The 15,786-nt window shown below is 38.5% G+C and overlaps 1 protein-coding gene and 1 long non-coding RNA gene across 7 annotated transcripts in view; one reads left to right on the top strand and one right to left on the bottom strand.

Annotated features, from left to right (window-relative positions):
- Nucleotides 1–15,228, bottom strand: part of CLNS1A (chloride nucleotide-sensitive channel 1A) — a 50,214-nt gene extending 34,986 nt beyond the window's left edge. For 3 of the 6 annotated variants that reach the window (XR_012333396.1, XR_004527870.2, XM_004316996.3), the window contains exons 1-5: nucleotides 15,029–15,228; nucleotides 9,502–9,638; nucleotides 5,024–5,125; nucleotides 4,261–4,368; nucleotides 2,326–2,499 (exon numbers count right to left, since the gene is read on the bottom strand). Coding sequence is in view for 2 of the 6 variants with exons in the window: in XM_004316996.3 (XP_004317044.1) it covers nucleotides 2,326–2,499; nucleotides 4,261–4,368; nucleotides 5,024–5,125; nucleotides 9,502–9,638; nucleotides 15,029–15,153 (646 nt within the window). In the remaining 4 variants the exon portion in view is untranslated. The remainder of the gene's footprint in view (nucleotides 1–2,325; nucleotides 2,500–4,260; nucleotides 4,369–5,023; nucleotides 5,126–9,501; nucleotides 9,639–15,028) is intronic. The other 3 variants (XR_012333397.1, XR_004527871.2, XM_019948797.3) reach the window with 1 other exon arrangement.
- A 134-nt stretch (nucleotides 15,229–15,362) lies between these two features.
- LOC109552319 (uncharacterized) overlaps nucleotides 15,363–15,786 on the top strand; it is a 29,148-nt gene continuing 28,724 nt past the window's right edge. The window contains exon 1 of the long non-coding RNA XR_002179107.3: nucleotides 15,363–15,744. This is a non-coding gene — a long non-coding RNA (uncharacterized lncRNA). The remainder of the gene's footprint in view (nucleotides 15,745–15,786) is intronic.

The following is a 15,786-nucleotide window of genomic DNA, read 5'->3' as shown; positions in this document are numbered from 1 at the left end:
CACACTCAGAGTTCCAGACATATGAACTTTCAGTTCCCCAAAGCTACATGGTCTCTTGGACCTTTGCACATGACTGATCCTTTTACCTGCCTCTCTCCCCAAACTGTATGCAATCCCTCTTCACTTGGTTCATTTTTATTCATCTTTAGATTCTGGCTTAAATGTCACTTACTCCATGAAGTTTGACTCTCTCCCTGACTATCCAAGCTGAGTGACAGGCCCAGTCTCTGATTCCACACTTCCTCAAGTCTCCCCTATATCTCAATGCTGTATCACAATGTACTATAACTACCTAATTAGTTAATTTATTTTTCTCGCCACTAGATTGTCATTGACAGATATAACCGCATCTCTCTTGAGCACTCCTGTATTCTCTGTACCTGGCACTGTAGCTCAACAAACACCTCTTACATAAACAAACACACAAAGCACTGAAATGCCAGCAGTAGAAATTTCACCATGTATATATCTAAACATTATGTTGTATACCTTGAATATATACAATTTTTATTTTAAAAATAAATTAAAAAAAAGAAAATGCACAGGTCAAATAAACAAATAAATGGCAATAGAGTGATATGGGTACCCAGGACTTTAGAAGATAGAGAATGGTACAGGCTGAAGAAGTTTTATATATAGGCAAGTCTCCATACGCTAATGAGGCTTAGGAATACAAGTCCAAAAATCTCACTTTAGCAACAAGTGTTTGTGACCTTAAAACCACTTGCTACAAAGCATCAAATAAGGAATTTTACAATTAAAAACAACAAAGAAACTTCAGTGATGAAAGATTTTTCAATGTCCAAGGGTACTCTTCAGTTAATCATTATAATAAAAAAATATCTTGAATTCTTTCAGCTAAGAGTTTGGCAGAGCACTAGAAATCACCTGAGCCATCTCACCCTAAAGCCTGTGTTAGAGGCTCACCACCTAGGGCTTAAAATGGAGAGGAGACATAAGGAAAAAGTGTGACCCAAAGCCTAAGTTTTTCCAAATTAAATATCCCAGAACTTCAGGACCCCCAGGTCAGAATGCTATGCGCATGGAGATACTGATCACAACATTATGAGAGAAACTTAAATGTACCAATAAAAGAAAAACTATGGTAACCCTCTTTAAGAACATTCTCCATCACTAAAAATTAGAAGTATTAAGATTCTGCAGCAACATAAAATACTGAAATGAATACATATAAGATGTAAGAAATGCTCACAACAGTGCCTGGCATATTGTTTTTGCATATTAGTTCATTTAATCCTCTTACCACTTACTAGCTATTTGCCCTCAATCAAGTTATGTGACCTTTCTGTGCCTCAGTTTCTTCATCTGTAAAATGGGGATCATAACAGCATCTACCAGAGGGTTCTTGGAAAGATTCAATGAGCAAATACATATAATGTGCTTAAATCAGGACCTGGCAAATAAGAGCACTATCTAAATGTTTTATTGAGGGTAGCAGGAACAAGACTGGAGACAAGTAGGGCAGAGACACAGCTGTCTCTTCAGAGTCAGAGAGAAGAGTTTGAACTTCATATGGTGAGTATCAGACAATCACTGAGGGGACATCCTTATACAGGGAGGACACAGAGTGTTCTCGGAAGATTCATATGGCACAGTGAGCTGGAGGAAGGAATGACTGAGGCAAAAAATTTACTATTGTAAATCCAGTGTGAGAAGAAAAGGGGCTAGGTTTGAAGGATAGCAGTAATTATAGCAAAGAGATCTGAAAAGTCATTTAAAGGAAAAATCCATAGAATTCAGTATTGGACTGGATAAGGGAAAAAATGGTAAAGGCTGAGTCAAAAGAAATACGTTAAGATTCTAACTGAAATAGGACACTTAGAAAAGGGAACCAGTCTAATAGGTAAAATATTTACAAAGCGGCTTACAAATATGAGACAAATGAAACAGTTAAAGCCACTTGTGTAAGGTTCAAATGTCTGTCACTAAAAGAAATCCCAAGTTTCTTGAATGCTGTCTAGCCCTCTTAATCAACTGACTAGTTTTGCCCATAATCATGCAGGAATTCATTTAAAAAATTAAAATGGCAGCATCAATGTGTGCCTGCACATACACTTACATAGCAAGCAAACAAAAAGACTGGAAAGATATGCAGCAGGAAAGTAACAGATGTCTCTCAATTAGAATTCTACTTGATTTTTCATTTCTTCTTTGCCTGTGCCCATTAAAATGTTTTTGACTATGAACATAGACTGTCTTTGTAGTTAGGGAAAAAAGTTAAAAAAAAATTTTACATAGAATTCCCATTCTATGTAATTCTACGTTTGTTTCCTACGCTATAAAGAGTTAATTCTGTGTACTCACCTTCATAATCTCTTACTGAATCTTCTGTCCGGACTCCAGCCATGTTATACTGGCTGCTCACAGACTGAGAAAGCATTCCTTCTAATCTCTCCAGTGTGGCTTGGCCTTCTGCTGTTAAATGGGATAATCCTTCTTCATAGGTATAAAATGTAGGGATGTCTCCCTGCCCTTGTTCTAAATAAATAAAAAGCTTTTAAGCTACTAAAAAACAATTAGAAAAAAAAAAGATAATCAATAATGCACTTACTGAAGGTAAGCTAAAATGAAAAAAGGCTTCCAGGAAAACACTCAACATTCATTTAACATACATATATCAGCCATCTGTTGAAGACAGAGATACAAAGAAAATGTCTCTACTCTCTAGGATGAGAAGGGATTCCAAGACATAATAAGCCAGTAAACAGCAATTCCCAAAGAATCAAATGTCCAGAGACTAGAAGGAAAAGAGGGTGTTCCTAAAGTTAGGGAGTCTTGTATTATCCCAAGGTGGGAATTTTACATGTGAGTGTTTTTTACTGATTAAAATACATGCTCCTTTTAAAAAATCAGAAATTCTGAGGACTTCCCTGGTGGTCCAGTGGTTAAGAATCCATCTTGCAATGCAGAGGACGCTGGTTCGATCCCTGGTCAGGGAACTAAGATCCCATATACCGCGGGGTAACTAAGTCCATGCACTGCAACTAATGAGCCTGCACCCCACAACTAGAGAGCCCGCATGCCTCAACTAGAGAGCTCGTGCACTGCAACTAATGAGCCAGTGCACTCTGGAGCCCGTGTGCCACAACAAGAGAGAAGCCCATGCGCCACAACTAGAGAAAAGCCCACACACCACAATGAAGAGCCCGCACACCACAACTAAGACCCAACGCAGCCAAAAATTTATTAATTAATTTTTAAAAAATCAGAAATTCTGGAAAGTACAGGATTAAAAAAATTAAATTGGGACTTCCCTGGTGGCGCAGTGGTTAAGAATCCGCCTGCTAACGCAGGGGACACGGGTTTGAGCCCTGGTCCGGGAAGATCCCACATGCCGCCGAGCAACTAAGCCTGTGTGCCACAACTACTGAGCCTGTGCTCTAGAGCCCACGAGCCACAACTACCGAGCCCGCATGCCTAGAGCCGGTGCTCCGCAACAGGAGAAGCCACTGCAATGAGAAGCCCGCGCACCCCAACGAAGAGTAGCCCCCATTCGCCACAACTAGAGAAAGCCCACGTGCAGCAACGAAGACCCGATGCAGCCAAAATAAATAAATTTATTTAAAAAAAATTTTTAATTACCCCAAAATCTCAGCAAAGATGAGAATGTATTTAGATATATAAAGGGAAATCCCAGAAATGAGTGTTCTCAGGCCAGGAAGTGGTATATATGGAGGAAAAGGCTTCAGAGAGCCAAACTTGTATACATGAGACCAGTGGGAAAAAGAAAAGAGAACAGCAGGCACCTCAAGTAACAAGACTCTACACCAAGCTAGTGACTGCACTATGCTCTGGGGAGGTAAAGGGAGATATTCTTAGATCAATCAAGTATGGTTGTGGGAAAAAGAAATTACTTTGGCAATGAGGTGTTAGATGGAATATGTTAAAGATGTAGATGATACAGGTTCCAAGCAATGGAGAGAGAAGGTTTGTTTTCTGAGAGCAACTTCATCAACTTAAAAGACTCTCCTGACTCCCCACTATCCTATCATTTTCCTTCCTTCCATTTATCTCTATCCACTTTCTCCCCTGAGTAATCTCTATTTTTTGCTCTCAAGCCTCGGAAGCCCACGAAGTTTTCTAATTTGGCTGAGACATGAATTGTGCCATTCGCTTTTATTAAAAACCAAGCTATATGGATACTTAGAGATATAAAGAACTATAATCCCATATCCTATACAAATAGATGCTTAAAATGAAACACATACACAAACACTTAAAAAAATCCACTTCACTAACCATGTGCTTCCACATCATATTCTTCTCCATCGTAATCATCTGAATCTTCATCCTCAGGATCTGGATGCAAAGCCTGGCATTCACACATTGCAGTGAACATGGCCTCCACTGAACAAGTAAATTAAAAATTCCTAATTAATTTTTTTCTGACCAATGTACAATAAAAATTTAATAAAATAACCATCAGGGCAAATAAATTTAATGAGTAGACAAGAGGTATACTAGGGTCACAACATTTACAAAACCTGCCAAATTCCGAGGAGAATCAATCTTGAAAAGTGCTTGATAGCAATGGACACGCCACAAAATAATAAGAGTTCATTTTGAAACATTATTGACATCCCTTCATGCCTGGCTGGATTTTTCTAAAAAAAAGTGTCAGTGTCCTGGTCAGACCACTGGCCTCAGGGTGAAGCCCCTCAGCTGGCAGGGCTCTTTCCAGCTATCCTGGCATCTTCCACTTTGGAAATGCCATGAGTCCTCTGTCCTCTATCCAGTGAGATTCACAGTCAACAGCATCAAGTCCATAAAAATAACATATTCCTCCACTCACAAAACATACCAGGCAACACGGCATCTACTGTACTATCACTTCATTCACAATCTTTATATTAATAGTTATCTGGTCCTCAATGATATTACAGATGCTAAAATGAAGAAAAAGCAACAGAAGAGAGGTAATGAGGGTGAAGGTAAGTGTGTGGGGGGAGGGATGAGGGAATGCTTCGTACTTAAAGGGAAAAGAACTCCACAGAGTACTCACAGGCTGATCTGTCACTAGGCACAAATCTAAATTCAGCAATAGGTTCAATATCATCATCACTGTCTTCCTCTTCTTCATCAGCAACAGATTCTTTTGATTCTTCTAGAAAGGGAATAAAAAAATAGCTTTTTAATGATGTTGTTTATTTGTTTTCAAAAATAGAAGCCTAAATTAAAGGATGCTTACTGATATATCTAAATACTGCAATTTTTTACTTCAAATTATAAGAACATTGTTATTTTAGAGCTAAAAAAGACTCTGGATAGTCTCTCTGGTCTAGTCACACTGTACTTTGAGTCCTAGGGATTCCAAGCCCCAACGTCATGGTGGGGGTGAGGAAACCTGTACAGTCAGGCCTCTATCAAGTAGAGTTCCATTGTCATGTCTGTTTCTTTCACCTTGAAACAAGGGGTTCCAGCAGCAGTTTGTAAACCACTGATGTGATTCATCACCAACAATTTACAGATGAGAAAACTAAGGCCCATGAAAGTTAGCTGACCCAAAAGATAAATTAACAAAGTCTGTTGGCAAGAAAAAAATACAAATGTTCAATAAAGAGAACTAGCACATGCTGCCGGTGGAAGTAGAAATTGCTAAAACCATTCCAGACATGTGTTTATCCTACTACCCAGAAATTCCTCATTTAAGTACATATTATGTACACAAGGAGTTTGTATGTGAATGTTTACTGAACTACTATATGTACTATAGAAAACATAAAAAATAAATGTTAATTAAAAAAAGGAAATAGATGTATTGTAACCTGGTCATACTATGTTTGAGAGATAGCAGCTGAAAATGACTAAATGTGATTTATATGTACCAAAATGAAGAGATTTTAAAATATAAGTGAGTGCAAGAGCTTGTTGCAGAATATATATAATACCACTTACATTAAAATTTTAAACACAAAAGAGAACCATTATAGTGCTTATGGGTATATACATATTCAGTAAAAATCTAAAAGCATAGACAAGAAGGACACACACCATCTTTAAGATGAACTCTGGAGACAGAGTTAGGAACGAAATGGGGAGGGATACAAAAAAGATTTCAGTAGTATTAATATAGTTTATTTCTTTTAGACTAGAATAATTATGAAAAATGTTAGAATTTACACTGGACATTAAATAATGGAATTTTTTTATTATTCTGTACTTTTCAATGTTTGAATTAGTTCATAATAATAATTTTTAAAAAAATGGTCAATAAAACACTTAAAAAGACCGCCAAACCACCAAAACATGTTCAACCAATCATCTTAAAAATGTAACTTTCGGGGCTTCCCTGGTGGCGCAGTGGTTAGGAGTCTGCCTAACGATGCAGGGGACACGGGTTTGTGCCCTGGTCTGGGAAGATCCCACATGCCACGGAGTGGCTGGGCCCGTGAGCCATGGCCGCTAAGCCTGCACGTCCGGAGCCTGTGCTCCGCAACGGGAGAGGCCACAACAGTAAGAGGCCTGCGTACCGCAAAAAAAAAAAAAAAAAAAAAAAAAATATATATATATATATATATATATATATACACACACATATATACGTATATATATATATAACTTTTGTTTAGCATATTACAGTTACCATTTTGAAAAAATGTTAATTCTCCATATAGATGAAGATAAGGTAGAGAGGTACTGAAAGTATAAACTTTCTGGAAAGCAACTTGACAATATATGTTAAGAGCTTTAAAAATATTTACTTTTAATGCAGCAATTCTACTCATAGAAATCAATAATAAGGGGGTATCCACTAAATTTTTTTTACCTTTTATAAGTCATACAAGTTCACTGCAGAATAATGAAAAAATACAGATAAGCAAAAAAGGAAAAAAATTTCAGTGGCCACTGTTAGCAGTTTTAAATAGCAGATTTAATAGGACGTTTTCTGTCCTGTTTCTAATGTCATTAAATTGTCAAATATAATAGAGATGTCTTCTGTAAAAAGTAAAATACAAAAATATTGGAGAGTTCCAAACAATTCTAAGGAGTTGAATACATTATGGTACTACCAAACTTTTTCAATGCATTTAAAAAAACAGAATAGTATCATACTGTAATTATTATTCTATAACTGAATGGATACCACTTTTCAAATTATAAAAGTAACTCAGACCCAGCAATCCCACTCTTGGGCATATACCCAGAGAAAGCCGTAACACAAAGAGATACATGCACCCCAGTGTTCACTGCAGCACTATTTACAATAGCCAGGACACAGAAGCAACCTAAATGTCCATCAACAGACGAATGGATAAAGAAGATGTGGTACATATATACAATGGAATATTACTCAGCCATAAAAAGGAACAAAATAGTGCCATTTGCAGAGACATGGATAGACCTAGAGACTGTCATACAGAGTGAAATAAGTCAGAAAGAGAAAAACAAATATCGTATAATATCGCTTGTATGTGGAATCTAGAAAAATGGTACAGATGAACTTACTTGCAAAGCAGAAATAGAGACAGATGTAAAGAACAACCTTACAGATACCAAGGGCGGAGGGGGAGTAGGATGAACTGGGAGATTGGGATTGACATATATACACTACTATATATAAAATAGATAACTAATGAGAACCTACTGTATAGCACAGGGAACTGTACCCAGTGCTCTGTGGTGACCTAAATGGGAAGGAAATCTAAAAAAGAGGGGATATATGTATACATATAACTGATTCACTTTGCTGTTACAGCAGAAACTACACAACATTTTAAAGCAACTATACTCCAATAAAAATTTAAAAAAAAAAAGTAATTCATGCTGGTATAAATATAAGTAAAAGAGTCAAGACGGATTCAAAGGAAAAAGTCCCTGCCCTCTAGTCCTCTCCCTAGAAATAACTACTATTAATTAATACCTTCTTTTATATCTTCAGGAATCTATCTTAAGGCAGTAAACAGAAATGTAATATAGCATTTTTACAATTAGGAAAAGAAAATATTACCATGACAAACACTCATCATCTCATGCTAGATCATAGTAGTGTGTGCCATACTCTGTCTCCTTAAAACTTTCTAAATTTTCAGAAATGGGAATGTATTTTTAGTCATTTTAAAAATAATCTAATGTTCTCAACAATAAGCCGATGGTCCACTTTAGAGGTTAATGGAGGTAAGCCAAAGAGGAAAAAAAAGTCTGAATCAGGACCAGAGGAACAAAGGCTGGGAAAATAGGATCCACACCTGTATAACAATATAAATGTTCATCTTATATCTGAAACCCTATTAAAATCTCAAATTGAAGGAGCAATAGCTCAATAGGCAAATTCATGGGATTGTCTCTTATGTGCTATTTCAAAGAAAAGCAACCCACTATTTTAAAAGAAAAAGTTTACTAAAGATGTGACAATTGTCTTTGCAACCCCTAAGTTCATTTCTACAAAAGATGAACATATTAAACTAACACAATATACTATATAAACTTCTTATTTAGTTATACTTACAAAAGTCAAGCACAAGATTCTATTTCGTGCCTAACCTGTTTCTCATTCAGAATTCTTACAACTTATTGTGGACAGCCTAAAAAAATGGATTTTTAAAATCTTTCTTGCTTCTTCTTTCATCAACTACACTAGATTTTTATGAATCTTTGTATTTTATCCAAGACTTGGGAATCCTGTACCCTAGGGTTTCTCAACCTTGGCACTACTGACATTAGGACTGGTTAATTTTTTGTTGTGGGAGCCTGTCCTATGTGCACTGTAGGATGCTTAATACCATTCCTGGCCTCTAACTAGATGCCAGTAGCACTCCTCTCCACCTCTAGTCATGACAATCAAAATGTCATTGCCAAATATGGGGGGAGGGCAACATGTCCACCACTGAGAACCATTTCTGTAACAAAACAAAATATGTTCTACCCTAAACTCTTAGAAGCAAAGTACACTGATCCAAGCCTCTAAGGGTGCCAAATATAAATGTCTTTACAAAGAGAAAGAATAAACAGTTAAACTCAAGAGGAAAAACTAGAAATACAAACGCACAATAGCTAAATAATTCTAAGTGCAAGTATATGGAAAATACAAGGCAGTGCCCATGGGCTTTCCTGGTGGCACAGTGGATAAGAATCTGCCTGCCAACGCAGGGGACATGGGTACGATCCCTGGTCCGGGAAGATCCACATGCCGCGGAACAACTAAGCCCGTGTGCCACAACTACTGGGCCTACGCACCTAGAGCCCGTGCTCCGCAACAAGAGAAGCCACTGCAATGAGAAGCCCGTGCACCACAGCAAAGAGTAGGCCCCGCTAGCCACAACTAGAGGAAGCCCATGTGCAGCAACAAAGGCCCAACACAGTCAAAAATAAATAAATATTTTTTTAAAAAGGCCAAACTATTTTACTGTGCTGAAATTTTGCTTAAGAAAGTATTATCCAAAATAAGTCAATTGATTATTACATTGATTATGATCAGAGACTGCTTTTTGAAATATAATATACTACCAAAGGAAGCTCAAGGTTAAATAGTACCATACATACCTCCAAATTTGGCATTCACCATAACATACAAATGCTCTCGTGGATAGGCATTTAGGTCCCTGGACACCGCATGCAAACTAATGGTGGGGTATTCCAGTGAGAATCCTAATCCAGAGCCATCTAACCAAGACAGGCGGCTGAAAAACATGTTTTAAGTAGATTATTTTCAGAACTTAAATGCTAATTTAACGTCCTAACGTTTATAAAAGTTCATCTTGGACACTTTTATACATGTGAATAAATTCAAGCATACTGTTTAGAAATATTCGTAAAATAAGAAAATTCAACAGCAGGAATTGAATTTCTTTAAGACCAATTCTGTTATTTTCCTCTATTCAAACAGATTTGAAATGCAGTTTTTCTTAAGTCACAGAAAAGTGACTGTGTGTTTCTATGCCTTTTTATGCTTGTCCGTATTTGGAATGTCTTCAGGCACCTTTTTTGCTTTTGCAAATCCTCTTCATCTGAATAAGTGTCAGCCTCTCCAAGAGCCCTCCCTACAATTATTCCAGTCCATAATGATCTCTTCTTTTTCTAAACTGTACTTATGCTCAGTAATATACTATTGAGCACCTAACTCTGTGGTAAAGAATCTTATATGTACCCTGACAGAACGTGAGCTACTCGACAAAACTTGTCATATTCCTTTATTTAACATTCTTCAAAACCACTACCATAGTGCTTAGCATGTAAGTATGCAATAAATACCTAGGAATCACTAATTTCTTCACTAATCCTACATTAAATGATATACACATGAAATGGCTGTAATCATACCACAAGCTGGAAAATAGTCATCACATTGAAAGGCAGACTTTATGAAGCCTTTCATTTATTCTGCAGCTTTAACAGAAAGCCACAAATAAGCAACATCTAGTTTTCCCTCAAAAGTGGTCTAATGCAAATATTTTATTGGTATAACAAAGGAAATATATCAAGAAAATCTGTATGTTGAGTTTTGAGCAAGGACTGGCTAATTTTTTGGTAATACTTCACCACTTAGCAGGAAAAAAAGTAGGAAAAAGATGCTTAAGAAACCACAAAAAAAATGTTAATGCAATATAGTGGTTGCACAGGGCTGGAGGAAAATAGAAAGTGACTGCTAATGGGTGTCAGTTTTTGCAGGGGGAATGAAAATATTCTAAAACTGATTGTATTGGAAATTCCCTGGTGGTCCAGTGGTTAGGACCCGTCACTTTCACTGCCAGGGCCCGGTTCAATCCCTGGTCGGGGAACTAAGATCCCACAAGCTGCGTGGCGTTGCCAAAAAAAATAAATTAATTAAAAATTAAAAATAAATAAAATTGTGTTGATGGCTGCACAACTCTATAAATAGATTAAAAAAACATTTAATTGTATACTTCAAATACATGGATTGCATGCTATGTAAATTATCTCAATGCAGCTTTTCTTTTAAAAAGAGGTTAACGCAATAAAACCCCCATATCGTTCTATTTTCTATACAACTCTAACAAGCCTGGTGGTCTTATTTCTAATGAAGCAAAAACAAATACAATAGTAGAACCTAGGACTCCCTTGTGCAGGAACAATGACAGTACAGCAGTTTGAGAGCATTCATATCCGATGTAAGGCAAGGTTGAACTTTATACCTTAGTCCCTAAAGGAAATCAACATCTAATAGCACAAGTGTGTAACACTTGACCCTCACTTATCAAAAGCAAAGGCAGAATTAGATTGTGGTAAAATTGTACAACTCTGTAAATACACTAAAACATAAGGAACTGTACACTAAAAAAAGGAAAAGTGAAAAAATATGCACTGTCATTTAGAAAGATTTCCATTCAACATGCTTATTAAAAAAGAAAAAGAAAACCTGGGAAGCTTAAAGTGATAAATCTTAAGATGCTTAAAGTGGTAAAAGCTCTACAAATGATTTTCCAGAATGACTCATCCCATTGGGTCCAAAGAAATAGATTTTATTATTGTAATTGGATTGTGTGTGTTCTATGGGCCTTTCCTCCACTGCTTTCCTCTTAATGTGGAGAAGAAATAGTGCTCATGTATCACAGAAATATTGCCAGTCCCTTACTAAAACTGTATTACTTTAAGCAAATAAACTCCTTTTTTTCTCAGCTCAATAACCCCCTGGCATTATCACAAGTCAGAAAGGAGTATTCCAAATTTCAGTGTCCAAAATGATTTGAAATACCAAAGCCACAAAACTTTCTTTAGTGACTCAATTAGGAGATGGAAAAACTGAAATATACGCAAAGATTCAGTGCCTATAAATTATGGCTTTCACTTTAAAAAGCACATAATAATTACTCTGTAGTTCCTTACTGCTGGCAGAACACAAATGCTACCTCACCACAGCATTTCCTATGGAGCTCTCATAACCTTATACAGGAACATGGATTATGTACTCTACAGAAGAAAGTTTCAGTTAAAAGCAACATTCACTCTGATTACTAAGTTTTCATTTTTATTTATTCTCTTTTCATATATTCTAGAAGAAAAGCCCTCCAAACCAAAATATCTAACTATATCCAGTCCCAAAGAAACCATGAGTCACATAAGGGAAAATCAAGAATTAGGAAGCCAGTACTGGTGGCGCAGTGGTTGGGAGTCCGCCTGCCGATACACAGGACACAGGTTCGTGCCCTGGTCCAGGAAGATCCCACATGCCGCAGAGCGGCTGGGCCCGTGAGCCATGGCCACTGAGCCTGCGCGTCCGGAGCCTGTGCTCCGCAACGGGAGAGGCCACAACAGTGAGAGGCCTGCGTACCGCCAAAACAAACAAACAAAAGAATTAGGAAGCCAGTAAAGGTGCAGAGGAATGTTTTGCTAACCTCCAATGCTTTGCAGAAGAATATCACTGTACTTTATTCCTGGCATGGGGAGAAAAACAGGACAGAAAGGTAAGAGAGGTCTTGAATTTGGACTGGCTTAATTATTTGGTTTTAAATTAATTTTGGAATAAGATATAAAAAGAGCATAATTTATAAGTTTAAGATACCTATTTTTAATTTAATTAAATATTTTATTTCACTTGTTTCAAATGATCTATTTTGAATGATTCATGCCTCTGTTCCCTTATTTGGAAAAAAGTCAACTTTCTATGAAAACTAAGCTTTGAAAATAAGCCCAAGAGTTCTAAATCTCTCAATACACATCTGAAAAACTACCTAAAACCAAATCAGACCCTGTTCCTCTTTGCCTAAAATCCTAAAACAGTTTCCCCAAAACCTTTGGGCTATAAGCTAAGCTCATAAACATGACTCCCTCCTTCTCCAGCTTTATTATGTTTCCACTCTTTCTCCCTCGGTCCCTCAGATGAAGAACTGCTGAACTGTGTGTGTGCATGTGTGCACACAGATATATACCCTGGCACACACAATACTGTTTCTCACCATTGCCTCTGAACATCCTGTTTCTTCTAATTAGAATGTTTCCTCTTAGCCCCACCTCATTCCCCTGACTGTTAATCCTCATTTGTCACATCCTCTAGGAAGCCTTCCCAGTTTGTTGAGATCTTGAGTCTATCAAGATTTGGAAATGCTAGGTGGGAAAGAACAAAAAGGGAACGAGACCAAGGAGGTAACGCTAACAATCAGTAGAGGGATGAACAACAGTGTCCAAGGTACTGGTAATATTCTATTCTTAACCTGGAGGTGTTATGCAGGTGTTAGTTTAATTATAATTCCTTAAACCATATATTTATAATTTATATTCTTTTTGTATGTATATTTTATGTACATTTTATGTATATGTATATTTTATAAAAATAGTTTCTTAAAGAAAAAGATTTGTTAGTGAAAGGTTGAAATAAGTAAATTTTTTAAACAGATAAGAGCTAAAAAGGAGTTTGTACTCCCTCAGTGATAACTGTACAGTGATAACTGTATTGTGGTTATACAAGAGAACGTCCTTATACTTAGATTTTTGCTCAAGTATTTACATGTGAAGTGATGACGTGTGTGCAACTCTCAAAAAGCTCAGAAAAAAAAGAGAAAGAGGTAAATGTGGCAAAATGTTAACAACTGATGGATCTTTGCAAAGAGCCATGGGTATTAATTAACAACGCTTGCAACTTTTCTTTAGGTTTGCAAATTTTCCAAATGGGAAGACAAGTATAGGACCTTCCCAAAACAGGATTTATATTATAGAAGAGCAAATACACAGAGAAGCCATGGAGAAAAAGGGGATTGAGTAGGGGCTAGGAACATATCTGTGTTCCACTTTCCACCCCTTAAAAGAAATTGCTCTTCCAAGATCACTGAAAGTCTCCTTGTCAATACCCAACAGGTGCTTTCCAGATATGATTTTATTTGACTGCTCCTCTCACTTTTCTCAAGTCTATTCTTCTATAACCTACCTCTTAGTGTAGATGTGTCCCCAGGGTTCTACCCTTGGTCCTCTTCTCTTCTTGGGCATGTAATCTATCCATCTTTAACATCACTCTCCCAAGAAACATGCTCATATGTGCAACTAATCCACACATATACAGACCAAACTCATTCCCCAAACTTGCTTTTCCTCCCATCCATATTTCCTATCTCAGTGACTGGCCAAAAGCGTAAGCTTTGCTCAGTGACTAGATTTCCTTCTAAACCAAGGGTTCTTTACATCTTTTTGTGCCCTCTGTGGTAGTCAGAATTTTGGCCCCCATGACTCCAATTTCCCCTGGTGTCAAACCTGTGAATGTGTTATGTTACAAAGCAAAAGGGACTTTGTGTATGTAATTCAGGTTACTAATCAGTTGACAATAAAATAGAGAGATTATCCTGGATTATCTGTGTGGGTCCAATATAATCATGTGACCTCTTAGAAGCAGAGAATTTTCTCTGGATGTAGACAAAACTGATGCAGAAGTCAGAGAGATGTGAAGGACAGAAGGATTCCATGTGTCACTGTTGGCCTGAAGATGAATGGAACCGTGTATCATGGAAATGGGAACCTCTATTCTACAATCTCAACATTTAAGACAAGTCTATCTGACTGTGAAAGTACAAAGTGCCCCAGGTACCCAAATAAAAGGGCAATTCCTTCTAGGAATGAAAATGAGAGTCAGGTCCCTCTGGATATAACCCCAACCTGCGTGGCGTTGAAGGTGTTCCTCTCCCCACCCATACCTACAGAAGAAAACCTACACTCCTTAACCAAATTTTAAAAATACTGCACAATCTGCTCTAAACCTACATATCCTGCTCAGGGTAACACCTCCCGCTCCTGTTCATCGAGAAGGCAGGCACACTGATGACTCTAACTCAGGGCCTGGAAACTCAAAACCTTAAAATGAGACCTTGAATAAAGAGCAACACCCCACCAGACCTCCGGTAAACAGGCGGGTAAAAAGCATAATGAATGAGAAAAAAAGGCTCCGAACAAACGACACTGGAACAGTCAAATCTTACCCCCAGCAGAGGCACCCCCAAGGGAACGCGGAGCACGCGCTCCCCCGCCCCGCAGCCCCAGAGGTCTTGGTGTCGCCCCGCTCCTCCGCATCGCCCGCGCCCTGGGGGAAGGAGGTGCGCAGGAAGCCAGCACTGGGGACCAGAGAACCTACCTCTCAGCGATATAAAGGGTGCCGGTGCCGAAGCTTTTCCCGTTTAGCACGGCCTCGGTATCTGGCTGCTGCTGCCGGAGCCCCTCAGCCGACCCAGGCGGCGGGAAACTTTTGAGAAAGCTCATTGCAACAAGGAGCACAGAGAAACCAGTCAGCAGCGAGCTAAAGAACAGCACTCTAGCCTCGCCGCGTCCCGCCCCGGAAGCGGTAGCAATTACTCAGGAAGAGCAAAGTCTTTGCCCCGGAAATTCCAGCGCCATCTACCATAGAAATGAGACGTTCTAGGACAAACTCTCGGAGGCCTGAGAGGCCCGAGTTTGTCACGTGACTCCTTATCCTCTCTCCCTCCCATTTCTGAGGCTTCAGGCTTGTAATAACGGACTGTTGTCTCTCCGATCTCCTACCTCGGTGTCTTCACAGCAACCCTGTGAGAGAGGAAGCACCACAAATAATAAATTACTTTTTCTACAGAAGGGGAAACGGAACCGTGAGACAGGGAGTCCTTGCCTGAGGTTGCCTAGGAAGTAGAGAGACCACACTGATTTACAGGTCGGAGGTCTCCTAACTGGGTTCTACCCTTCTCACCTGCGCCCGCCTCATCTAGGCCTGTTCACGTCTCAACAGCCACGCCCCAGACATCAGTCTAGGTCCCAAGGCCGTCCTAGTGCACGAGCCACATATCCCCTGGTCTCAGACGGGCAAACGAGCGCAAAGAGGTAATTAATTCTAGGTGAAGAGCTAGTTATGTCAGTAAGCAG

Source organism: Tursiops truncatus, chromosome 8, assembly GCF_011762595.2.
Source record: "Tursiops truncatus isolate mTurTru1 chromosome 8, mTurTru1.mat.Y, whole genome shotgun sequence".
Lineage (NCBI taxonomy): Eukaryota > Metazoa > Chordata > Mammalia > Artiodactyla > Delphinidae > Tursiops > Tursiops truncatus.
This window is presented reverse-complemented; position numbering and strand designations above follow the sequence as displayed.